The 25771-nt window shown below is 41.2% G+C and overlaps 1 protein-coding gene across 2 annotated transcripts in view; it reads right to left on the minus strand.

The window, feature by feature from the left end:
• Positions 1-25771, minus strand: part of LOC102223201 (slit homolog 3 protein-like) — a 195960-nt gene that overhangs the window by 148574 nt on the left and 21615 nt on the right. For both annotated transcript variants that reach the window (XR_002752286.1, XM_023328681.1), the window contains exons 3-4: positions 22827-22898; positions 16611-16682 (exon numbers count right to left, since the gene is read on the minus strand). Coding sequence is in view for 1 of the 2 variants with exons in the window: in XM_023328681.1 (XP_023184449.1) it covers positions 16611-16682; positions 22827-22898 (144 nt within the window). In the remaining variant the exon portion in view is untranslated. The remainder of the gene's footprint in view (positions 1-16610; positions 16683-22826; positions 22899-25771) is intronic.

The following is a 25771-nucleotide window of genomic DNA, read 5'->3' on the forward strand; positions in this document are numbered from 1 at the left end:
TCTATTTAACTGATTCAAGTTTCTGGGAAACTGCTGAAATTAAGTATGTCTTGGTTTTTATTTACCATCTTTTATATTCTATTGCAAATTTTATTATAATTTTTTATGATTTTATATCAAACATCAAATTATTTCTTTTTTATCCTTTATCTACCTGTGAAGCTCTGAGGTTGTTGTAAATAAGCGTTGGCCTGATTTAGGAGCAGTTAGCTCCAGGAGTCCAGATTTAGCCTCTGGTTACGACCCACAGGGTGTCAGGCTGACTGGACGGCTGCATCCTGGTCCACAGCTGTCAGGCTGAGTGAATCTGCAGCAGAAACATCAGATGCCGGTCAGTAAAGCTGCGGCCAGTGACATCATGTCTTGTTTAACCACATGAGAGGGACCAGCAGGCGGCGGGATTCAGGCCTTCTCTGCTCCACTGCACGTCTGACGCGGTTTATTTAAGCTGCTGTTACAAACTGAAGCCTGTTTATTTGCGCTGCTCTGCGAGTGTCTGTTTCCCCAACGCTCCCTGAACGCCTCCTCTACTCACCCCAGACCGTCAGCCAGGAGCAGCAGCACCTGGCCTGAGTGTTAATACGAGAACTCAAACGATTAATCGTGATTATTCATGACAACTAATCAGGATTTATCACAATTAAACCTGATTAACCACAAATAATCATTGATTAACAGGATTATGATTAATTATTGATTAAACATTATTAATGACTGATTAATTATTATTAAACATCTTTAACTGTGATTAGTTGTTGATTAATCATGATTAATTGCTTTAATTCTAATATTAATACGCAGGCCAGGCGTTCCTGTGATTAGTTACGATTATTCAATAGTTAAAATAATTGTTAACTAATTTAGTAATCGATTGTTTACTGGAGATTTTTTTAAAAAGAACACACACTGTAATTAAAGAAAACTGTTGAAATTATTTACATATTTTGCATCAACAATAAAAATAATCTTTTTTGTGAATCTGTTCAACCCAGATCTGCTCCACTTTATGCATCTACAAATGATCAAGTGTTCACTAAAATGCTTTTATTGCATTGAAACATACATTTTCTTAGAACTGAATTGTTTATTTTTTTCCTTTAATAAATTTTTAATATAGTATAAAAAAGACTTAAAAGAAAAATCTGCAAAATATCTCATTTTTAAATCGGATTAACCAATAGAATAATCAATTAATCATCAGAATAATGATAGGATAATTGATTTCTAAAATAATGTTTTAGTTAATAAGAAGGACGGACGATGAATGGGTTTTACCGTCGGTCTGCTGCTGGTCGTTTTTCACATATTCTAGTGAATCCAGGCATAACTTTGCCTTTGCATTGTTGCACAGATTAACATTTGTTCCAACATGAACATGTAGGCATAAGGAAAATGTCTCCTGTAATATTTCTGTCTGAAATCATTCATGTTGATTTGGTTTCTGGGTCCAACAGGAGGAAACAATGTGCTGACAAGCTGCTCAGTCAGCTCCCTAATCCAAAGGAAAACATTTATTCAGGCTTTCGCTGCCATTTGTGTGCCACTGTGGTTTGTGAGTAATGAATTCTGGTTAATCCCCAGATTCACACCAAGTTCCTGAGTCACCAGCAGAAAACCACAGGATCCTGTGGATCTGCTGCCACCAGCGACCCAGCAGGAAGCCCGAGCGCAGCGGAGGCCCTGCTGGCGGTTTCCACGTCTGCAGAGGCTTCGGATGTTTTCATGACGTAACTCTGGACAGGTTTAAACTTCTGCTCATTCGGTTTACTCACACTACATATTTCTCCCAGGGAGCTTTCTGACAAGCATGCAGACAATAAGACATCAACAAATGATTATTTATCGATTATTCTGATGATTAATCGATTAATCGGGTAACATAAGTGTCTTATATTATGAAGGTTTTTCAGTTAACCTTTCAATCTTTTTTATATATTAGAAATACATTAAAATGCAAATAATTCTGTTTATTTTTGAAGTCGTTTCAATAATTGATTAATCGTTATCATTCACATCTTCTTAATACACACAAGCAGCTGTTAAACTGAAACCATTTCCTGCCATCGTTGTGGCGCCCGCTCTAACGCAGCACCCTCTACTGATTGTTGGTCTGCCTTTCCTCCGTCTCTCTGAGGCTGCAGGGTTTGTTCCTGTGCTGCTGACGGTTCGATGCCGTTCGACCCAAACTCTGCATCAGAATCCTGCTGGAACCCACTGCGTGTTTTTCTTTCTCCCTCCCACAGAAACTTTATCTGCTCACGGCAGAATATGCATCATGAATCATAAACCACAGTTATTTCATTTATTTATACAGGAACTGATGTTTTCAGGACTTTCTCTATATAACCAGTGCTCTAATGCTGATGTATGAAATCTGAGTGAATTATTCTCCAATTCAGCCTGGTGACATCAAAACAATCAGTTTTCATTTTCCCAGCATATCTGAACCAATCTGGCTGTGGATGTAAACACAATAATCAGGCTGATCATAACAAACCGTGTGGAGAGCTGAAGGCCTCTTCACACCGAGGATCATCATCATCATCATCACTGAGCTGCTCTCAGTTCATGTAAACCCGGAGCCACTTTCCCGTTTCCACCTGAAACGATGCTGACACCGTTTCACATGTTTCCACGGAAACGAGGAGCCACAACGCAACAAAACCGGGAATGCACCGATCCCCATTTTCATTTCCAACGCCGATATCTGAGGTTTGGTATCGGCCAATACCGATCTGTTACAGAAAAACAACAAACTTAAAATGTTTCTTTTATAAAAAAAACATAAACGTAGTGAATCACAAATCTATTTAATAACTATCCAGCAGAACAGCTCAGTTAAAAACACCAAGAGCTTCACAAAGTTTGGTCAAAACACGTAAAAACAACTTTAACTGGTTAACAGCTAGGAGAGGAAAACAACTGATAAAGAAAATGAATTTGACTAAATTGGTCAAATATGTAAAAATAAACAGCAGCAAATCTTCCAAATGTTTCAGAAAGTGCAACTAGAAATTCTAAATATAATGTAAAATAAATAATAAAGCATAACATAGAATCAGACTGAATAGATCCGCTCTCATGGAATGGGAACATTGATCCCTGATCTAGAATTGTTTTCAATATCGAGATCGATATAGATATTGATATCAGATCGGTGCATCGCCAAACAAAACATTTGCATTTTACTGACGTCAGGTAAACAGAACACATTCTGCACCACGGCTCTACATTCGTCACATAGATGCAGCAGATTTGCCTGACTGCTAAGCAGCTAATGCTAGCGCGACTCAAACATCACAGCACTGACCTCATGCTAAGCTATGCAGACGCTCTGTCTGCGCTGACGAAGATCTGCTCACACCGAACACTCAGAGTGGCTCCAACTGAAGGCAGAACGACCCATTTTCTGATTTATTCCCATCAGAGTTATTTCACCACTTGGGGGCGCTCATGCAGCATCAAACTTTAATTACTGAATGTTTGTTTGTTTAATCTTTAGTTTACCAGGAACAACCCACTCATTCAAATGTTTTACCAGTGAATCGCGGCACACGGAGGTAAGAGAACGTTCATAGCAAAAACAGAAAAAGGTTCAATTAATGAAACGTTCTTCAGTTAAAACATTTTCAGACAGATGCTTCCCTCTCAAGATCAGTAAGAACAGCTCTAGTGACACCAGTAACTTCTGGTTTATTTATTTCTGAAAACTGAAAGGATTTCTTTCCATGTTCAGTTTGGACTTTAGGCACCAAAAGCAACAAAAATTATTATATAAAGGCCAAAAATTAGGAAAGGTTCACTGCAAAGGTAACATCCCAGTTCTGAACTCTGTAACCAGACAAACTCTGAACTTCAAGTTCCACAAAATGAAACTCATTCCTTTCAGCTCACAACAACATAGTATGAATTATGTGTCCGGAAGCTGCAGCTTTAGGCACCAGGTCTTGTCCTTCGTTTGTCCTTTACCTGCCTCAAACACGCAGCGGTCCGGCCAGCGAGGAAGAGCTGCAGCGATTCGTGGCTGCTGGATGTGAAGTGGCTCATTGTTTCCTGTGAAGAGCCTGCGGTGCCTCAGTTGCCTTATATAGCGAAGCTACAAATTAGCGGGCAGGCCTCTGGAGCCTATTGTCTCTGGATGAAACAAACCGGTCGCAGTCATGCAGCGACACACACTCAAAGCCTGGGGTCCGACCGCAGGGCTGATGCTGCGCTTGTAAAAATGACCAGAATGGAGGATGACAAGTTCAGAGAGAACAGTGTGTGCGGCAGACCGCAGCTGCTCTCCTTCCTGAGTCCTGATGCTGCATGAGGTTAGGTCCATGCAGCTGCAGGAGACGCAACTAAGGCCATGTAACATGATGTAACCCGCCAAAATAAAAGCTGCAGGACCGCATGATAAGAAAAGACAAGAAGAGAAACAAAGAAAATGGAGAAAAGGGAAGAAAATGTCCATATTTCTGTTTAAATCCTAAAACAAGCATTCCAGCTTAATTTGTTTAGTTCAGTCTGACACACACCCCCCACACACACACACCCTCACAGCGACATCTAAACCCAAACAAGATAAACCTCCATGTTTGCAGCTTCATCTCAGTAACATAGACAAGCTGCCAGGGCTTGGTAGGATCTTTAATTATCGTCTTCAGTCTAAATCATGTTATGTTCATTGTCTCCTTCTGCTTCCTTTGCTCTTATTGGTGGAACCCAGTTTTCCCATTTGTTGCTGCAGCTTGAGGATTTTCAGAAAAAACAAAAGAAGGAAAGACAGTTTTCTGGAGGGAGAGTGGTGAACCAAAGGTCAAACTAAAACAGATCTGAAATGATCCTGCAGGCTAAGACAGGCCGGCTGCTTTTAGCCTAAAATCCCGTCTTCACTGCTAATCCAGACGCATTCAGGAAAACTCGATGGAGGACGACCTGCAGCAGGACTTCTACCTGAGAGGAACAGACTGTTCTGCTTCAGATCCGGCCGCCGATCTCCAGACGGAGACGAGGAGGAGGAAAACTCAGCGGCGGGCGTCCGTGTGTTTTGTGTTTGTTTCTGTTTGTATGGGACGTATAAATATATCCGTAAAGGTTTTCAAGTGGCTTTGTGGTGTTCTGGATTTAGACGAGGCCTGGCTGAATCTCCTCTCACCCCATTCATGTGGCGCAGTCCGCATTTCTGCTGAGTCTCACTTCTCCTATAGGCTCTACCGCAGCCAGGCGCACAGTCCCACTCTGTTCTGTCTGGGTGCTGCGGCTCGCTTCAGCTCCTTTTCACTCCGTTTATACACCAAGTATAATAACAGCAGCAGCATCTTTAAAGCTCTTTAAACTGGTGAAATGTCAGAATCCGTCCGAGGTCGACTGGATCCGCCGTTCTGAGGAACCAGAACCGGCTCCTCTGGGGGAATCTCAGAGCAGGACAAATGGTTCCTCCGGTGGGTTCTGGGTCAAAATGTGAGCAGAAAAGCCTCCAAGGGGGCGGAGCCTAGCCTCCAGGGGGCGGAGCCTAGCCACAGGGCTGCAGGCGAGAGCCGCATTCCGGCTGCCATGATGCGGAGGGAAAAAGCTACCTAAAAATGATCGATAACATTATTAAAAAATATATGTCCAAAGCCTCAACAGTGTGTAAAATATAATCTGAATTATTTATGCAATATACGCTCATTAAACCAGTGGTTCCCAAAGTGTGGGGCGCGCCCCCTAGGGGGGTCACAGTGCCATTGCAGGGGGGGTGCGGGAAGCAGTATGGATGAAAATAAACCAAAAACAGTTACACAGTTAAAGTGTCTCACTGTAAAGATGGTTTGTAGTTTGTTTTGTTGCAACCTGAAGTGTGAAATAAACTTCAGTGGAGTTTGAAAACAAAATATGTGTAAAGGTTTATGTCTGGTTGAACCATGTGGGACCAGTTGATTCTTTTTCCCTTTTTTGGGGGATTTTATTGTAATCATTGGGCCCAGAAAATCTTTGGGAACCACTGGATTAAATGGTGAATTTGCTGTCAGTTTTCCTCTGAAAGCGACACGAAGGAGAAGCTAACCAGCTTCCCTAGCAACCAGCTGCGTGGTTGCTAGGGAAAAATAATCAACATTCAACCAATCAGTGTCGGGCGCTCAGACTATAGAAGATGCCAGAAAGTTTTGGGTTGCCATGTTTTATAAGCTTTAACCTCCACATCGCTCTGCTCTTCACTTTGCTCTGGTCATCAGATGCTAATGTTGCTAACATTTCTATTGTTTGCTGGTGCTGTTGTTGCCTGTGAGTTTCTGCTGCTGTTTTCGTGCTAATGTTTGGCCGGTCTGAGCGCTGAAGTCCTGTTTGCTGACTCAGATCTATGAACGTTCATATCTGGTAGATTTATCCAGATAAATCCAGACGGTTTGCTTGGTTTTAACCAGCAGAACCTGGTTCAGTCCTTCTGACTCCAGAGTTAAACTGATGTGATTATTTCTGTTGTTTCAGGTAGAAATCTTCTGCTGTCATTAGTTGATTCTCTGATGTTTGTTCAGAGTTCAACTTCTATTATCTGTTGACACTGATTTAAAAATTAAATCCTTTATATTTTGCAGGTTACTGAACATTTGACTAATTTACTATTGCCGTGATAGCGATGTTTCTTCAGGCTCCAGGATGGTTTTTATTTAGACGTTGGCTTTGTTGTCTTTCTTGATATTTTGCTGGATGAAGAATTTTATATTATTGTGGAACTGCAGACATTTTCTTACTTTTCATTTGAATCCACATGCTGGACTAGGAAGGAAAATCCCAACATGAAGTTTTTTCACCAGCTGCCCCTGGACTCCATCATGAGTACAGAGTAAAAAAAGTTGGAATTCATTCAAAAACCACAATTGACTGCAATAAAAAAACTGCAGCCACACTGACTTCATAAATGCAGGTCTGACAATGAAACTCAGATAGTTCTTGACTAAAGCTGCAGTCGTTCTGTTCAGACGGTCATCAGAAGTCGACTTCTCCATTAGCGGCGCGGCGCGGCGCGGCGGCCCTCTCTGCTGCCACTAAACGGTTAAAGCTGAGCGAGAGTTGCCAGTCGCAGTGATAGTGGTGTTTCTGCGCGACCTGATCCGGCTCCAGGATGGTTTTCATTTAGTCAGACGTTGGCTTTGTTTTCTTGACTCATGATGTCAGAGCGAACGGAGCCATTTAGCCCCTTCCAGCCAGCAAGTTACGCCACAGTAACTTAATGACAAACAGGCAAACCGTGAGTTAGGCTCTAAAGGTCACTGCATGAAGCTGGATGAAAGTCTTCTGAACTACAACATTTTCCACAGTAAAATGTGCAGAAAAACGTTTATCCTAAAGAGATCTTTTTGATGTTTAAAACCTGGATGTTCACTTATGCTTTGTGAGGTTTTTACTCCACTAGTTCAGTGATTTAAATGTTCACATTATGAAGATAAAGTGGATGAGGTTACAGCACTCTGAGGTCTTCATTCTTTGCTCACATTCGAACCCGTTGCTGTGCAGAAATCCCAGCAGTCTTTGCAGGAACGTGTCGATCCGAGACAAACAAGGCGACAGGACGGGTTTGTTTCTGAGGGACATGAAGTCCACGTCTGCAGTATTTCTGTTTCTGTTGCTGTAACACTGAGGCGCAGACTGTTTGTGGCTCATCCATTCATGTGTGTGACTGTTTATAAAACGCTGGTTACATCAGAGAAATAACAGTTTTGGTTCATTTGTAACAATAAGACCTCATTTAAACAGTATTAATCATGGGAGTCAAAGTGGGAGAAGGGTGAGGCCCCACATGTACCGCTGTCCCCGTACAGGGAAGTGCAGCTCTAGGTCCCATGGATGCCTGTCGGCGTGTGTGTGTGTGTGTGTGTGTGTGTGTGTGTGTGTGTGTGTGTGGGTGTGTGCGTGTGTGTGTGTGTGTGCAAAGCAGACATTAACCAGTCCTTCCCATGTAGTTCGTAGCCATAATAGTGATCAACAAAGGGCAATAGCTGTAGACCTCCCAGAGAGACAAAGACCGACTGAAATGTTCCCACTGATCTCCAGGCATTAAACACTAATCACATATTGGTGTTTAATCAGTGTAGGAGTGTATGTGATGCTCTCTAGTTCAAAATACATGGAAAGATAAAACTCAAACCAGAAAATGCTCAAATGAACAGAGATTCCTTAAAACATAAGATTATATAAATTAAAGCTTTAAAATATTCATGAAAACACATTTCAACTATCAGGAGCAGCTCAGAACAAGTACAACACCTTTAAAAATTGGGCTTTAAAAGTTGTACAGTGTTTGCAGATCCTCTAAAAAACTGATTTATTAAACTTTACTGTGAATAAAAACAGGAATATTTCTACGTTCTCCTAAATTATTGATAAACTCTGGTTTCCCAAACCATCATCGACCGTCTCATCTTGTGACCTGTTTGCTACACTCCAGTAAACATCAGTCTGTGTTTATTTTCATGTTTCATGACAGAAAAGTCTTCCTGCTATCTGATCAAAGTCTTGCTCTCTCTCACCTTCTCACAGCCCAAATAAACAGCAGAAAGCTGTTTCTTTCTGGGAGCTTCTTCCATCTCTGTTCTTTGCTCAGTAACAGCATCCACACCGAGGAGTGTTGGTATCAGGAAGACCCGGTAGCTCTTCGCTGAGGTGCGTTCACTGACTGGGTTTTTAATCGTCTGATTTCTTGGTGCATCTGTAAAAACCTAAGTATTTAATAATCACTGGGTTGAACTGCTGAGGAAAGGCTCTTATTTACTTCGCTGTGCTCTCACTGCTGAAGCCAACCACATTAGCTCTTACACAAAAACAAAGCAGGAAGCCAGAACCAAACTGCCAACGTTAAAAAAAAATCCTGCTGGAAAAATAAATCATGTGAAATAAAAGCCAGATCATCCGTTCATTCTGTCAGAACGGAGAGAAAACACAAGGCAACAATCAACAAAAGCTTCTTTTTCCTCCAATTCAGGCAGAATGAAACTCACGCTTTACTCTCTTAATCTCTCCCGTCTCCTCCTATGTCTTCATTTCTTCTCGTCTTTTCCCTGTCTTTACCTGTTAGCGTCCCACCCCTCCCTCCTCCCTCCATCATCCGCCTCCTGCTGTCTCTCTTTTCTCCACAGCTCTCGCTCCTCTGCAGCTTCCCAAGGAGACGAGTCTGTTTTCGATTAGCGTTCTCATGTAAACCTAAATTGTGATTAAACAAACGCTGCGTAAATGCGTTTGGACCTACAGAGTATCGAGTTTGTCTCTTCCTAAATCAGCGAACGCGCCGGCTGCTCACGCACAGCCGGGACAGGAGACACGTCTGCAAGCAAACTAAATATAAGACATATGCATACTTATGGCTGGATGCACACATGAGCAAACAGCTTGACATGGACAGTAGGTTCATACACAAACACAGCCGACTGCACAGATTACGACATGTGGCCTCAATCAGAGCCTGCAAGTCTGCAGAGACGCTCCTGGACGCACGGACAAGCGAGTTGGACCTGGACATGTCCACTTCCTGCAGGAGTAAATGGCTCAGAGGGAAACTCTGACAGTTGCACAGTAGGTTTGTGTACCAGCAGCTCTGCGGCTGCAGCCGCTGTCCAAATCACCTTTATTTGTGAGGAGAAATTACAACCACATGCTGAATCTGAGCTATTTAAGGGCAAACATAAAAATCTCTTGCCGTATAAAAAACAACTGGCTCAGAGCCCCACGCAGACCTTAACAGGGTTTAGCTTGAGGCAAGCTAGCAGTGGAAACGTTGGGTTTAAACACAAACAACAGATTATTGAGCTAATTCAGGGCGTCCAAACGTTCTGCCAGGTGGGCCAAAACATGCACATTACACTCACTTTAGTTTTTTCAAAGTTAAAATGATTCTTTTTAAACCTGTTGGCCAGTAAACCAAACATTTTGCTATTTTAATTTGACAAAACACATTTTTGAAGGAAAGGGAAGAGTAAGTGGATTTAAACTTAAACAGGGTTTTGTGATTTGCCTTGTTAAGAGAAAAGCATCCAGTTTGTAATTTATTCTGGGTTTAACTGGAAAAAACTTTATTCTTAGTAACAAAAACAAACTTCCACCTAAAAGCGCTTACTATTTTTAAACAGGCTTAATGAATTCATTAAAAGCAAATTTGGCTTCAACAAAATCTGTTTCTGAGTAAAAGTCACTGATTGTATTTATTATGAAATAAAAAGCAAACGCGCATCGATTCCTTTGATTTGTTCCAAACATTTTCAGTTGTAAGAAGATTTGAATTTATTGGTATAAATGAAAAGCCTCCATATGCAAAATCCAACTGCCTGGTTGTTATTGGGTTTCTGTCACACAAAGTCTATTTTAATAGTAAAAACACCAAATATATTTTAATACGTATCAAAATGAGCAGCTTAAGCTAACATCTGAGGACCGTTTCAAACTTTTACCCTAAAAACCCCAAACTAGGAAACTTTAACTACTTGCAGGCCACAAAAGTCAGCAAATTAAAAATCCAAAAATCAGTTTTTCTTTTTTAGTTTTACCTGCTCAATGATTTTTAATAAAATCTGTAAAAAAAAAAACAAACACAAAATCTTACCAAGTATTTCTGTCCAGCTTTTATCTTGGTTCACTTGAAATAAGACAAAACTATCTTACACTTAACTTTTCAGGAGTTTTTTAAATATTGGTGGAGAATTAACAGCTCCACTGGCAGATTATTTTCCTTGCAGGAAAAAAGTCTTGTTGTGAGGAAAATAATCTGCCTTATTTAAAGTGCACTAAGATACTGGCTCTAAAAACACTTGGTAAGATTTTGTGTTTTTGCAGTGTGTCATTAAAGATCCAGAACATAAACAGACCTCCAGACTTATTAAAAGAAAGCAAACATGTTCCAAATTATCTGTTATTGAAACAAACAATTTCAAAACAATTTGGTCAAAATGTAAATTTAGCCAAAAGATTTTTAACCATAAATAAAACTTGGGAGTGTTTTGACGTATTTACAGGTTTGAAAGTGTGCAGCTGCTTATTTACTCCAAGTTCTGTTTGCATCAATAACACTTTAGGACTATTTGTAATTTAGAAGCATAATAAAAGAAAAATAGACTTGAGTTGTTTTGGCAGAAACAGAAATCCTTTTCTGCACCATTAAATATAAAAATTATCCACCCATTTCTATCAATTATATATTTATCTATTGCATTTAATTGCCTATTAAATCGTTTTAAATTAAATAAAAACAAAACACAATAGCTGTTGACGTGTGAGCAGAGAATATAATCTAAAAAAACCAACCGGTTTTTCCCACTGTGAGACTCGAGACCTGCAGTTCACAGCAAAGAACCGTTCAAAAGAATCAAATCGCTCATCTGGTTAGAAATATCTATATTTAGACGTTTTCTGCTTTTGTTACATTTTCAGTTAAGAGTTTCCTGTTAACTTCTGTCATGAAGTCATTTATAAACCATCATTAAATCATCTATAAACCATCTATAAATCTATAAATCCTCTGGTTTAGTCGCCTCATTCACATCCAGTTCTGTCCTGTTTTTGATATTTCTGAGTTTTAAGTTTCTCACTAATGTCTCATCAGTTTCTGAATTCATATTAATTCCACAGGATTTTTAGGCCACATGGACGAATATGGAGTTTTATCACCATATTTTGTGATAAGGACAAACCTGACGATAAGAACTGTGTATTTTTTTTATTTAACTGTAAGGCTGCAGCTGTGTCACAGAAATCATGGCCCCACAAACACAAACACTGCTGAGAAACATTCCTATTCTTTAGCACAACAGTCACATAAAGTCTGATTTGTGTCACTAAGCTGCCCATAGTAACTGGATTTAATCCTGTTTATTAACATTTATCAATTCTTTGAACAAGACAAAAATAAAAATATCCAAAAACTAAAGATAGTTTTGGGGCTTTTTGTTTAATATTAATTGAAATTTATCCGAATTCTTCTTATGATAAGAAGTTTATCACAATAAATGATAAACAATGTGATAAATGTCCACTTCTACCTGTACTTACCACAAATTCATTCCTTCTCAGGTTATTTTAAATAATTTTTAATTATTTTAATGGTCTTAGTTTTTTGAAAACACTGGAATAAAACTGAAAATGAAATCAGATAAATATGAAGAAGAAAAGAGAGTTTCATTAGAGCAGCTCACCAATCAGCAGAGAGGATCCATCAACCAATCAGCAGAGAGGAGTGTATTAATTACCAGCTGGTCCTGAGTAAAGGATTTAAATAGGCCGCCTCACAAACACTGAATTGTTGACCGTTAGACTCCAGCGGACAGTTTTCTGTTCTGCTCCATTTCTCAGCGTTTACCCAGCGTTGTTCTGCAGCTCGGTCGGGTTAAGTATCCGCAGCGACTGGATCCGATTGTTGTCCTCCCTCTGGACACAAACACTTTCCAGTTCAGCCTCTAAAAAGCCCCTCGGCCTGACAGCCTCTGGCGGCGACGCAGTTCATGGAGCGGCGAAAAACAGTCATTACAACGAAACCCTGAAGAACCCAACAGGATTACCGGAACCGCCCTGCGATCTGACGGTTCTTCCTCAGGTCAGCATGGAAGAGCAGCAGGAAGAAAAACAAGTCAAAAGACAAACTCTGACCTGCAGCAGGAATAAAACTAACCCTGAACATGGTGCTGGCAGCATCATGCTATGGGGAAATGGACAGAGCTAAAGCTCTAAAAATCTGTCAAATTATGAAATACTTTTCACAAAACACACAATAAACTCGAAATTCAACAACTCTGGCTTCCTCATGTAAAACAAACACAAAAAATATTATTTATGTATTAGCGCTGAACGATTAATCGGTTTAGTCATGATAATCAATTATTGAAATAATCTCCAACTAATTTGGTAACTAATCGTTAACTGGAATATGAATCTTCATAAAAAATGCCATTTGCACAAAATCAGAGCAGTAATTAAACAAAAACTGAACAAAAAACAGAAACATTTTCCTCAGTTTTAGCTTCACTTGGTTCAAAATCTCATATTCATCACCTTTTGTTATGCAATTATTAATTGGAGTAGAATTATTTATTTCATACTACTTTTACAGATCAAAGTTTTCTATCCAATTAATTAAGGGCCCCACCGGCCCTTTAAGAGCATTCGCCCAAAATGAAAACGAGTTTGATGACATGTGAACTTTTCCATCCAACCTGATAAACGTTTCAGTGTCAGACGATCAAAGCTTCCAGAAATTGCTTGTTTTAGTCGTTATAAGGAGAAAGTTTCATCTGTTTGTAGCAGAGCAGATTAGGTTTTTCATTTTTCTCCACATATAGTCGAGGTAAAAAGGTCGCCTCCACCACAGAAGAACCTGTTTATGTTGAAACATCTCATTTTGTGCTGCTATAAGGACCAAATCACTGCGTATGTTACAGAATATTCATCATTTCGGTGTAATTAGAAAAGTATTTCATGTCCGGAGTCTGATCCGGCCCCAGGCTTCACGTCCCTGTGGGCCCCTGGCCGACCAATCACACGTAACCCGAGGAGAACCGAGTTGCTCCATGAGAGGAGCTGGCAGCAGCCCAGCGCTGCTCCGCCTGCTGTCAGCATCTCTGCACCAGCATGCAGCTACAGAGGAGACGCAGCGGGACGGGTCCGGTCCGGTCCGGTCCGGGTCCAGGTCCAGGTCCAGTCCGGGTCGCTGTTGGACCAGAGACAGGTGGTGAGGACAGCGTCTCTCAGGCTCCCAGAACCACCAACTCCAGGTTTACATCCAAAACAACGCTCTGTGTTTACACCAGGCCTCATGCAGCTCTCAGTGGAAACGTCCTAGTCAAAGTTCAAGCTCACTGAGAGTCTAAGGATGTTTCCCTCCTGATGGTCCGGTTGACCCGGTTCTATTAGAACCAGAACTTCACCATCTGCTCCACCTCCAGCTGCTGTGGTTCTGAGTCAAACCAACCTGTTCCCCTCCTGGCCTGTGGGGGCGCTGCACCAAGAACCACTGAAGGAAACGACACAAAAACCTCTGAAGACACTGAGAGCAACTTCCTTCTTCACCAGATGGAAACAAGATGGAGGATTTTAGTGTTGGAGGATTTCTCTAAAGACGATAAGACATTTCTGCTGCTAGCGCTAGGTTAACACTAGCATTTGTTTTGGTTGTATTTACCCAGAATGCCCTGTGCTGTAGTCCACTTCCTGCTTTTAGGGGGGTCAAACCGAACCCACACCGAGGTGTAGAGGCCCAGAGGTCAGAGGTCGATTAGCATTCACACCTCACCAACTGGACCGGACTCTCTAAGGAATCGGACTGGAGTTAAATTTAAGCAAACCTCTTAAAGTGCTGGTGTAACTCAGGCTTAAGGGCTCTTAAAGAGACGGCGCTCTCTGTGGGGAAGCAACCACAGACTGCAGCGGCTCCTGGTTCTGGGTTCTTTAGCTAGAACCTGGAAGAACCCCAGGCTCCATCCTGAAGTCACGTTTTCCATTAAAGCGGGAAGTTTTCATGTCTTCATGCTTCATGTGTTGCTTTGTCCAAGCAGAAAAATGAAAGTTCATAAAGAGGTAAATCAGCCAGAAACATGGCCGCCCCTCCTCCTGCTTTTCTTCCCCTGGTCGGCGCTCCAGCTCCTTTCCTCTCCAAACCTCAGACCACACGGCTTTAATAGGAGGGTTAAGAGGTAATTCCTATCACACTACCATCATTTAATATCTAACCAAGGCTGACAGGGAGGAAGGCTGCAAATCCAAACCAGAAAGCCACCAGCAGCCCCATCCCCCGTTTCACGTCCTTCTCTACCTTCATCCTGAAACAAAGTTCTGTTCTTTCTGTTTTACACCTACAGACGTTCACATCATCACCTCTTCCTGAGAAAAAGAGGAAAAACTGTCGAGTTTTAGGAGAGAAAATCAGCAAAAGTGACAGAGAAGAAAGTCCAGAGTGTAATTTAACTTCTGCTGATGGGAACGTTGGGATATAAAGAACATGAGATTTATGATGTTAAGTTTGGATCGCATTCATCGCTTTCCGTTCTCCTGAACCGTCCGTGGAGATTCGAGCTAAAAAGAAGGAAAATTCAAACGACGGAGAGCAGTTTCAGGTTTTATGGAAGAACTACGCAGCAGCATTGTCTCTGCAGCGCACCACGCCGCACGCAGGGGGCGCTGCAGAGACAACGGCGGCTCCAGGTTCACTGGGTTCAACCAGCTGGAGGCTTCAGAGAAATCTTCACCCAAACCAGAGATTAATAAAACGACTTAAACCGCTCACACCCAACAACCGGCAGCAGAAAAAATTATAATTTATTCCAGTAAAAACTAACAGAAAAAATACTTTATAGCTGCAAAATTACATTTAATTAATTCAAACATAATGAGTGAAAAAAGGTCAGAAAGGTTTCCCTTTATGATTGATTTTATTAATAAGAAACAAACCAGCATGTTTGTAAGTGAAAGTGTGATGTCATCGATGACATCACCTCTGACATCAGAAACTGGTTACTGTTGAAAAGTTGGTAAAAATATTTACTCATCAGCATTCGTAGTTTTTATTTCTCCATCTGAATAAATAAACAAAATCAATTTTGATGAAAAAGAATAACTGTATAAAAAACATAAATAAGTAAACTTAAAAAAACTCAAGTTAATAAATACAATTACCTAATAAAAAACAAAAATAAAAAAAGTAAAATTAATTACTTAAAATTAATTAACTACTACAGATACAAAATGAAAAACATAGTATAAATAAATGTATCAGTTAGTCAATTAAAAAAAAGTAAATACTAAAAAATGAACTAAATAAATAAATAAATACCTGTGAATAATTAAAACTGTAACTGTCAGCAGTCATATTGCCTGTTTTCCTATTCGAGCCTCGCTGACACACACACACACACACACACACACACACACACACACACACACACACACACACACACACACACACACACACACACACACACACACACAGGAATAACTACAAGAACAACCACAGAGATCCAGACTGTAAAACCAGTAAAACCAGTAAGAAGGCTCTTGAACCTGAGCTGACAAAGGAGAAAACAAGCTGATGGAAGAATGAGATGGAGAGAGATTAAAAAAAAGAGAAGAAGAAGAAGAAGTGGGAGGCTTTGCTGCATCACTCTGACCTCTGACCTCTTTGGGAAAACTCCAGATTCCCAGACAGAATCATTCAGTTCACCTGAGCAGCCGGAGGAGCACGGCGCGGCGGCCATGTTTGTTCACACAACACAAGAGAGGAGAACCATAAAGAGGGGAACGATAAGGAGGGGAACCATAGAGAGGGGGAACCATAGAGAGGGGAACGATAAGGAGGGGAACCATAGAGAGGGGGAACCATAAAGAGGGGAACCATAGAGAGGGGAACGATAAGGAGGGGAACCATAGAGAGGGGGAACCATAGAGAGGGGAACGATAGAGAGGAGAACCATAAGGAGGGAACCAAAAGGAGGGGAATCATAGAGAGGGGGAACCATAAAGAGGGGAACCATAGAGAGGAGAACCATAAGGAGGGGAACCATAGAGAGGAGAACCATAAGGAGGGAACCAAAAGGAGGGGAACCATAGAGAGGGGGAACCATAAAGAGGGGAACCATAGAGAGGAGAACCATAAGGAGGGAACCAAAAGGAGGACTCACACTCGGCCCAGTTTGGGGTTGGACTGGAAGAGAAGCTCTGGGAGGAACTGCAGCTTGTTTCTGTTCAGGCGTCTGCAGGGACAGAAACAACATGGAGGTTAGGACCAGATCAGGTGGACCACACCTGGACGCACCAATCAGATCACAGCGCCTCCTGCAGGTTATCAGTGCTTTAAAACTCCTCATCATCACCTTCCTCCTCAGATAAGACTGAGTAAAAACATTCTGTTGGTTTGTTTGGGGAAAAGCTGGATGAAAAACTTCCTGACCTCATTGATGTCTGACAGGATAAGAATGTGAGCGAAGTCAGAGTTTATGTTACGCATTTCACTGATAAAACGCAGTCAGGTTTAACTCACACGGCTCCAAAACACACCAATACAACTCAGGGAAAAGTAAGAGCAACCACAAGATTACATCAACCGCTGAGATGAGAAATTTATTTTAAAAAATCTATGTATGAAGTGAAATAATAATAATAATAATTCATTTTTGGTTCACTCTGATTTGGAAAAACAGACAAAAAGAAGCCAGTAAAGATGGAGGACAAAAACAGCTGGAACATGTCAGAGTTTTAGTTATTTATTGGACATAAAAAGGTTTGAATCGCTGAGGAGTTGTTTTTACCAGATGTACCTGAATGCACCATGAAAGCTGGTCAGCAGGGTACCAGCAGCTGCGTTTCCATTCAGCTTAAAATCCCAAAAACTGGAATTCTTGAAATTAATTTACTTAAAGAAAACAAGACAATAAAAAAAACATATTTTTCAATAGAAAGGCTTTTTGAGGTGGTTTTCCAAAATTAGTGCAGTTAGCAAAACATCAATGGAGAAGATTTATGGAATCACACGAGTCATGTGACCCACAACAGGAAGTTACTACTGGCAGAAACAACAAAGAAGACGCCAGGAAATGGTTGGAGGATGATGGTGCAACTTATTTTTTAATAACTTATTGCGTGAATAAACTTATTCATATGTGACTTTAATTTAATTTCTTATTTAATGGAAACACAGCAACTACTAAAATTTGTTTTTTCAACAGTAGTGGAACATTGACAATGTATTTGAAGCACTGGATTTAAACTCACATCTTTGAATTAAAAATGTTTTTATTGGATTTATTCTACACTTTGCTCCATCCAGGTGTTAAGAGACGATCGGATTCAATTTTACCCAATCGCTAACGTTTAACCAAGGTAGCTCGACTGAAAAGGAAGCTGTGCTATAAAGCTAACCGGAAAAAGCAGGTGCTGTCAGCAACCATCCTCCGCCGCAAAAACAGCCGTGCCGAGCAGAAAAATGTCTTTAGCATTCGACTTGTTCCAACTTTAATTGGTAAATATTTGGAGGCGTGGCTGACACGGACTGAACGGCTTCATTCACTTCCTTTGCTGCCGTCGCTAAAACTACAGGCAAACTACAACTCTAAAACAGCAGAAAATCACAACTTCTCCACCTGTTCACCGATTGATTTGGTTGAAATTTAGCTCAATGACTGAAATCCCATATAGAAAAAGAAAGGGAGATGAGAATTGAGGAGAAATGCATAGAAAGGCAACAATCTGGTTAGATTTTATTGGTCTGATGTTAAATGTCATATTTTCTTCAGCTGGAATGAGGAAAACATCATATTTAACAAATAAAGGCTTGTAAACATCAATCTGGGTGTAATTAATCTAGATATTATGTTGAAGTGACAGAAGCTATTTATCATTTATTAAATATGACGCATATATAGTGTAAGTTACAACCTTTTTCCAAATGGCATTCCTCAAAATTTGACACAAATACTTCACTATTACAATCTGGAGAAATGTTTTAAATGTTTAGTGAATTTACTAAAAACAGAAAACCAAAAATCACGTGTATAAAATCTATCAGAGCTAAGATTTTAAATTTAAAACCATTTTTTGGCAGTTTCCTCACCGTTAAAGTGATTCAGGAGAAACAGATGAACTGAAGAGTTTCTAATCAGTAAATTTAGCCACAAATAAAGTTTTTAAGTGTTTTATCAGAGAGCTGCGGCTCTTGCAGCATAAAACATGTCAGATGTTGGAGATGTGTCTTCTCCTGGTTCACATGTGAGCAGAAGATAAACGAGGACAACGCCAGCGGAGGGAGTGAGCGCGTTATCAGGTCGGCTGAGAAATGAGGCGTGGATGGGAAAAAGAGATGCAGGGCGGGGTCAGGGGGTCACGGGGTCACAGGGTCGTGGCATTGAGTTAGTGTCGGAGAAGACACAGACACAGACCTCTGACCTCCGAGACAGACAGAAAAAACCTCCTGGACTTTCACTCTGATCCAAGCAGAGACAACAACAAAGACATATTCACTGTTTCTGACTGGATAACCTGATGGGAGGAGATACTCCACATGAAATTATGAAAAAACACAAAATATTAACAAATATTTCTACTGCAAATACCTTACAACATTTAAAATAACACAGATCTAACTTACAGGTAACTTTTCAGGAAGATATAGGAGCTTGTTTTAAGTAAACATTTCCTTAATATTGATAATCTGTCCCTGCAGCTCGCCATGGTTCCTGAGTGCCTCAAGTCTTCCACCATCATCCCTGTACCGAAGAAGAGGTCCATCACCAGCCTGAACGATTACCGGCCCGTCGCTCTGACCCTGGTGATCATGAAGTGCTTTGAGAGGATTCTTCTGAGGTACATCAGAGACTTCATCCCCGCAAACCTGGACAGCCTTCAGTTCGCCTACAGAGCGAACCGGTCAACAGAGGATGCTGTCTCCATCACTCTGCACACAGCCCTGACCCATCTGCAGCATCCCAACACCTACGTCAGGATGCTATTTGTAGACTTCAGCTCAGCATTTAACACCGTCATCCCAGACAAGCTGGTGCTGAAGCTACTCGAGGTGGGGCTGCCCGCTTCACTGTGCCACTGGATCAGAGACTTCCTCACCAACAGGCCTCAGGTGGTGAGAATAAGTGGCTCAACATCGTCCCCACTGGTCCTCAACACAGGCACGCCGCAGGGCTGTGTGCTCAGCCCAGCTCTCTTCACCCTGTTTACACACGACTGCGTGGCCATCCACCCCACCAACACAGTCGTGAAGTACGCGGACGACACAACAGTAGTGGGTCTCATTTCAGACAACAACGAGACCCACTACAGAGAGGAGATTCTGCAGCTCACTCAGTGGTGTTCAGCCAACAACTTGGTGCTGAACACAGGGAAGACCAAGGAGGTCATTGTGGATTACAGAAGGTCCAGGAGGATGGCTCACACTCCCCTTCTCATAGATGGAGAAGTGGTGGAACGTGTGGACAACATCAAGTTCCTGGGCCTCCACATCACGTCTGACCTCTCCTGGAACACAAACACCTCCCACCTGGTGAAGAAAGCACAACAAAGGCTCTTCTTCCTCAGGAAACTCAGACGGGCTGGACTTTCCTCACGGCTGCTCGTGAACTTTTACAGGGCGATGATCGAGAGCATCCTCTGCCTCAACATGACTGTGTGGTATGGTAGCTGCACAGCACTGGAGAGGAAACAACTGACACGGGTGGTGAGAACAGCACAAGGCATTGTGGGATGCCCCCTCCCAGACCTGGACTCCATTTACACAGACCGGGTCAAGAAGAGAGCTGGATCCATAGCCATGGATTCCAGCCACCCGGGCCACAGACTGTTTGTGCCGCTGCCATCAGGCAAGCGGTACAGGAATATACGGACTACAACAAATAGACTGAGAAACAGTTTCTTCCCCACAGCCGTCAGAGCCATTACTCCCTGCCGCCCCCCCCTCTCACACATATCATAACCTCGCAGTCACACATACATATCCCCCACCCCCACACAGCCATATTGTTCTGCACTTTGCACTGTCACATTATCTGTACTTTGCCATAATTGGACCTGCTGCTACTTCTTTGGTGTGGTTGAGTGCCTTTAGTTAATTTAGTTGTATATATTGTTATTATTATTATTGTGTGTTTGCTTATTTATACTGTATATATTTGACCTTTTGCACGGGAGCTGCAATGGAAATTTCGTTGAATTCTGTTCAATGACAATAAATGCTATCTATCTATCTAAAAAGGTTCTGGCAGATTCAGGATTTCCTCCAGTGTATCATCACTGGCAGCTGCCAGACTTTACTTGCTCCCCACCAGGCTTACAAATTTCTTTCATGAGTATTTTTTATGTTTGCCTTTTTAATTATTTATTTATTTTTACCCCTCCAGGGTATTTTGTGGCTCTAGTGTCCCTTATATGACAGCAGGCTGACAGGAAACAGGGAAGGAGAGGCGGGAAGACATGCGGCAAACATCCGGGAGTCGAACCTGCGACGGCCGCGTCGAGGACTGAAGGCCTCCAAATACGGGTCGCGCTAATCGCTACGCCACCACGGCACGCCCTATGTTTGCCTTTTTAAAAGTTGGTGTTTATGTTTTGTTAATAATATCTTGCCAATAACACATAACTGCTAAGTCATATTTTGAAATTTCCTGTGACGTTTAAATATTTTTCAAAAACATGGCGGCTGCTGGTTACTGAACTGACCACCAGGCTTAGCAACTCAGATTATTTCACTTTTATCATAAAAAAATGTCTCATTATAAGTGAAATAATCTTCTAGAGGAACTGGTACTTTTTAAAAAATCAACACTAGGGAGTTATTGACTTAAGAGCAGCTCCTATATCTTGCTGAAAGCAAAGGTTGAATTCTAACTTAAATACAGTAATTATCTTAACTTGATAATGTGAGTGAAAATAATCAAGAAATGTTGTTTAGCTGATGAAACAGTTTTTATGAGATAATTATTTGGTTTAAATTACAGTAGAAAGTTATAACTCAACTCAAAACTAAAGAGCGATCAGCACTAAAAAACAGATAATGTGTCCATTGCTGTTAAATCAACCTGGTGAACCTTAAAAATAAAATAATATTCTAGCTCACTTTCAAGATAAACCATCTTTGCAGCATCTTTATGAGGTTTACATCAACCTCCATCTTTTTACAGTTCTTAAATTCAGATTTAGGTCAGCGTAATGAAACACTAAAACCAGAAAAACCTCTTCATTTGTTGTAGTTTTGACCCAAAAGTATTAAATATTAAATATTTCTCCTCATCTTCAGATAAGCAGCTGATCTCCATTTACAGATAAAATCAAAACATTTACAGACTAAACTATCTGAAATATGTGACTGTTTAGTTTTTACAGTGATAAACGTGGATTCAGCCTCATCCTTCAGGTGTGTGTGTGCGTGTGTGTGTGTGTGTGTGTGTGTGTGTGTGTGTGTGTGTGTGTGTGTGTGTGTGTGTGCGTGTGTGTGTGTGTGTGTGTGTGTGTGTGTGTGTGTGTGTGTGTGTGTGCGCGATCCCTGCAGAACGTTTCACACCACCTAAACATTTTTCCTGTCATGTAACTACGGTGGAGGATTAGAACCACTGGGGAAAAAATTTATGTAAACTTCTGAGATCAAAAGAATTCTGGGAAAAAAAACGTTGGAAATCGAGAAAAAAAGTCAAAATTCAGAGAAAAAAGTCAGAATGTTGAGTTTAAATTTGGAATAACTTTGTTCCCAGCGGCCCTAGTCGTTACAAATGCTGCGTTCACACCAAACGTGTTACGCGCATCCAAAACGTGTCTGATACTTCGAGGTCGAAGCGTCTGCACTTTGAATGCAGACGCCTGACATTTTGCTCTAAACATGTTTCTGGTTTACATTCAAAGTCTGTGTGGAGGCGCGGCGCGGCGCATCAGACGCCCTAGCCGTTGTTTTCCGTTGCCGGCATATTTCTCAGACACGCTGGATGCATCAAGTGCTCAAAATGCTCCAAACACTTCAAATCGCGCCGCGCTAGATCGCTGAGGTGCGGCTGACGCGCAAAATGCGTTTGGTGAGAATGCACCAAAAAACGTTTATGTATTCTAATCTGACCTTCATGTGACATTAACTCAAACCAGAGCGTCATGGTGGCATCAGACAAAACAGATTGTTGATTTTCAAATTTTTTTAACAAATAAAAATCTGAAAAGTGTGGAGTGCATTTCTATTCATCTCGGTGTGAGTCAGTAATGGCTGGCTGCGAGTCTTCTGGGTTTTTCTGCACCAGAACATCAGCTTCCAGACCTGCCAGGCTTTTTATTTCAGGGTGTCAGTAAAATCCCAGCAACTCTCACAGGAAAGAGTTCAGGGTGTGAATACTTTGGCTGGATGTGTGAAAACTTACAGCCTCTCCAGCAGCCTGAGGTCCTGGAAGGCTCCTCTCTCCAAGACGCTGATCTGGTTGTCCTCCAGGTGGCTGCAGCAGACAAAACGGCACAGAGACCATTAGTATTCATATCCCTGGAGAAGGAACCGTTAGTTTTCACACCGTACACAGCAGAGAAATGTCCCGTCTGGCTGCAGCAGAGACACTTCACCGGCTGAGTAAACAGAGAGTCAGCGGAGCGAACAGATCTGCCACCAACACTCTGTGCATAACAAATGTTTTAATCTAGTCAGCCAAAACAAATAATTAACATCCAATTCTTTAGAGCAAATTTCCCCCATTTGTCTGGGGGCTTTCATGTGGTTCCTGCAGACCAACATCTCCAGCGTTCCTGTCCCGACTCTGTGTGGGACGCGCCGCTAAGGTTTTCCAGATGGAGCCGACCAAGCAGAAAGAACGTCTCAGCAAACAGCAGGGCGGAGGATTTCTGTCCTATAAGAGCTAAAAACGAGGAAAGAGGAGAACTGAAACGTCTTAGGAGATAAAAACGAGGAAACAGAGGAACTGAAACAGATCAGAGGTTCTACCAACCCGTCGGGTAAATTAACTTGATTTTGTACTTAAAATATCTAAGTTGGTCTTTAATGGTTCCATCGTTATGTTGTTGCAAGTTGGGGTATTTTTGTGTAAATTTGTTAAATTTTGCAATATTTGGCCTGAAGTTGTCTCACTGCTGCCCTCTGTGGTTGAACAGTGGCGACTGCAGTTGAGTGAATGGCGGTGGGCGTACAGCCCAACACTCAGGCAAAACGCTAGAAAATCACTAATGGGAAACTGCTGGACGCTTTTAATGCGGCTTACAGATCGACGTCTGACGATGAGGCTGGAGATTCCCAGAGAGCAGCAAACCAGGAAAATTCTGTTTAGTTTATATTAATGAGAGAAGCAGCAGAAACAACAAATCAGTTTTATTTTACCTGTTAACGCCGTCTTTAAGCTAAAATAATTCATTTATTCACAACATAGAAAACTAGCTGAAGTTTTCCTCTCAGTCTGAGTTGTGACTGAATTATTAAGAATGCTTTTATTTTGTAAAGATGCTGACTTCACAACGAGTGAAAAATATTTTTACTCAGATTTAATGCTGACACGTTAAGAACCGCCCACCGATGTCCCGGATAATAAAACAAACGCACCTAATTTCATGTCAGGTTAAAGGTCAAAATTTTGTCATAAAACCCGAGTCCGAGTCTTTGTCTCTGGGTTTCACTGTCACACGAGTCCCGGCAGAGTTTGATGCTCAGTTTTTTTGTTTGTTTCTCAATAATCAATAAATCAATTTATTGCACGATAAATTAAAACAAGTTTGATCGTTTCCTCTTTAATATCGCTGAAAAGACGGCAGCAAGAACAAGTCGATAGCTTGAACTTTATTATCCTACCTGCCCCCTTTTGCCTGTTGTCCCTGTCTAAGCTGAATGATCAATAATGTTGTAATTTGATTTTGGTTACAGAAGCGCCATAATGCATTTTAATTATTGTTTTGATTTTTTATTTTGGATGTTTAATGTGATTTATGTCAAATATTCTTCAGAAACAAAAGGCTTTTTTATATCTGAGTGGGTATACTTGCATTAACACAGCATTGTTATTATTACATTTGTTGAAAATAGTCTCTAAATAACAATATTATTGTTAATAACAATAATTTCTGGGATAATTTATCTTCCAGCACATTTATTATCATGTATAGTTTGAGTTATACGGAGAAAAAGTAAACTTCATTATATGCTGGTTTGGCAATCAGAAACCATTATTATAATTATAATAATAATAATAATTATTATTATTATTGTTATTATTATTATTATTATTATTATTACTGCTACTGCTGATCTTTGGGAACAAAGTTACTGTGAAACTAGGTGGCTGAGATGGTGGATATTAATGCGTATTAATGCATATTCACCTATATTTGGTCTTTGAATAATTAGAATAATTATTTTTGAAACCAGAAGTTTACATACATCAAATAAAAGACATTTTATTTTCCTCGCATTTTATGTTCTGAATCATTTCTATTTTCTAAAAGCCATAATAATCTTTATCATCTGATGATGATATGAATAAGAACAGGTGGATGAAGTGTTTTTATCTGTTGGAAAGTTTTTTGTTCGGTTGAATGACTGTTAGCTCTGAATCTTCGCTTGGTGTGAATATTTTTGGTTCCCTGTTTTTCCCAGGACTTCTCCTCCCAGATTGGAGGCGAACATCGCAGCAGTTCGTCTCTGACCACAAGAAACGCACCGCTCGCCTCTCACAAACACACACACACACACACACACACACACACACACACACTCCCCTCGGTCTCCCTTCTCTCTGTCTGCGGCGACACAATGAAATCACGCACTGTTTATTGTGTTTTAGATAAAAAATCAGATGAAGTGAAATAGTCGTTTTGGAGGAACGCGTTTCTCTCCTCTGTGTATTTTTATCTGCCGCTCTGGTTAAAACGGCGCGCATGCAGCCAGCAGTGATTATAGTTATTAAAGCCCTCACACACACACACACACACACACACACACACACACACACACACACACACACACACACACACACACACACACACATATGCATGTCTGCGTCAATATCTTTGTGGGGACTTTCCATTGACTTCCATTCATTTCTACAGCCTAATCCTAACCAACCAAAACTCAATTCACACTTTAGTCCTAAATCTGACCCCTGACCCAAAAACAGCGTTTCCCCTTGTGGGGCCCAGGCTTCGGTCCCAGAAGGAGCAGTGGGTCCCCACAACGTAGTATATGTCAGGAAATGGTCCCCACAAGGTATTAGAAACGCAAACACACACACACACACACACATTTTAGGCGTTTGCGCTGAAACAATGAGAGCCTGTGAAGTGAATTAGGGCAGCAGATAAGCGTCTCGTTCTGCTG

Source organism: Xiphophorus maculatus, chromosome 23 (assembly GCF_002775205.1).
Source record: "Xiphophorus maculatus strain JP 163 A chromosome 23, X_maculatus-5.0-male, whole genome shotgun sequence".
Classification (NCBI taxonomy): Eukaryota; Metazoa; Chordata; class Actinopteri; order Cyprinodontiformes; family Poeciliidae; genus Xiphophorus; species Xiphophorus maculatus.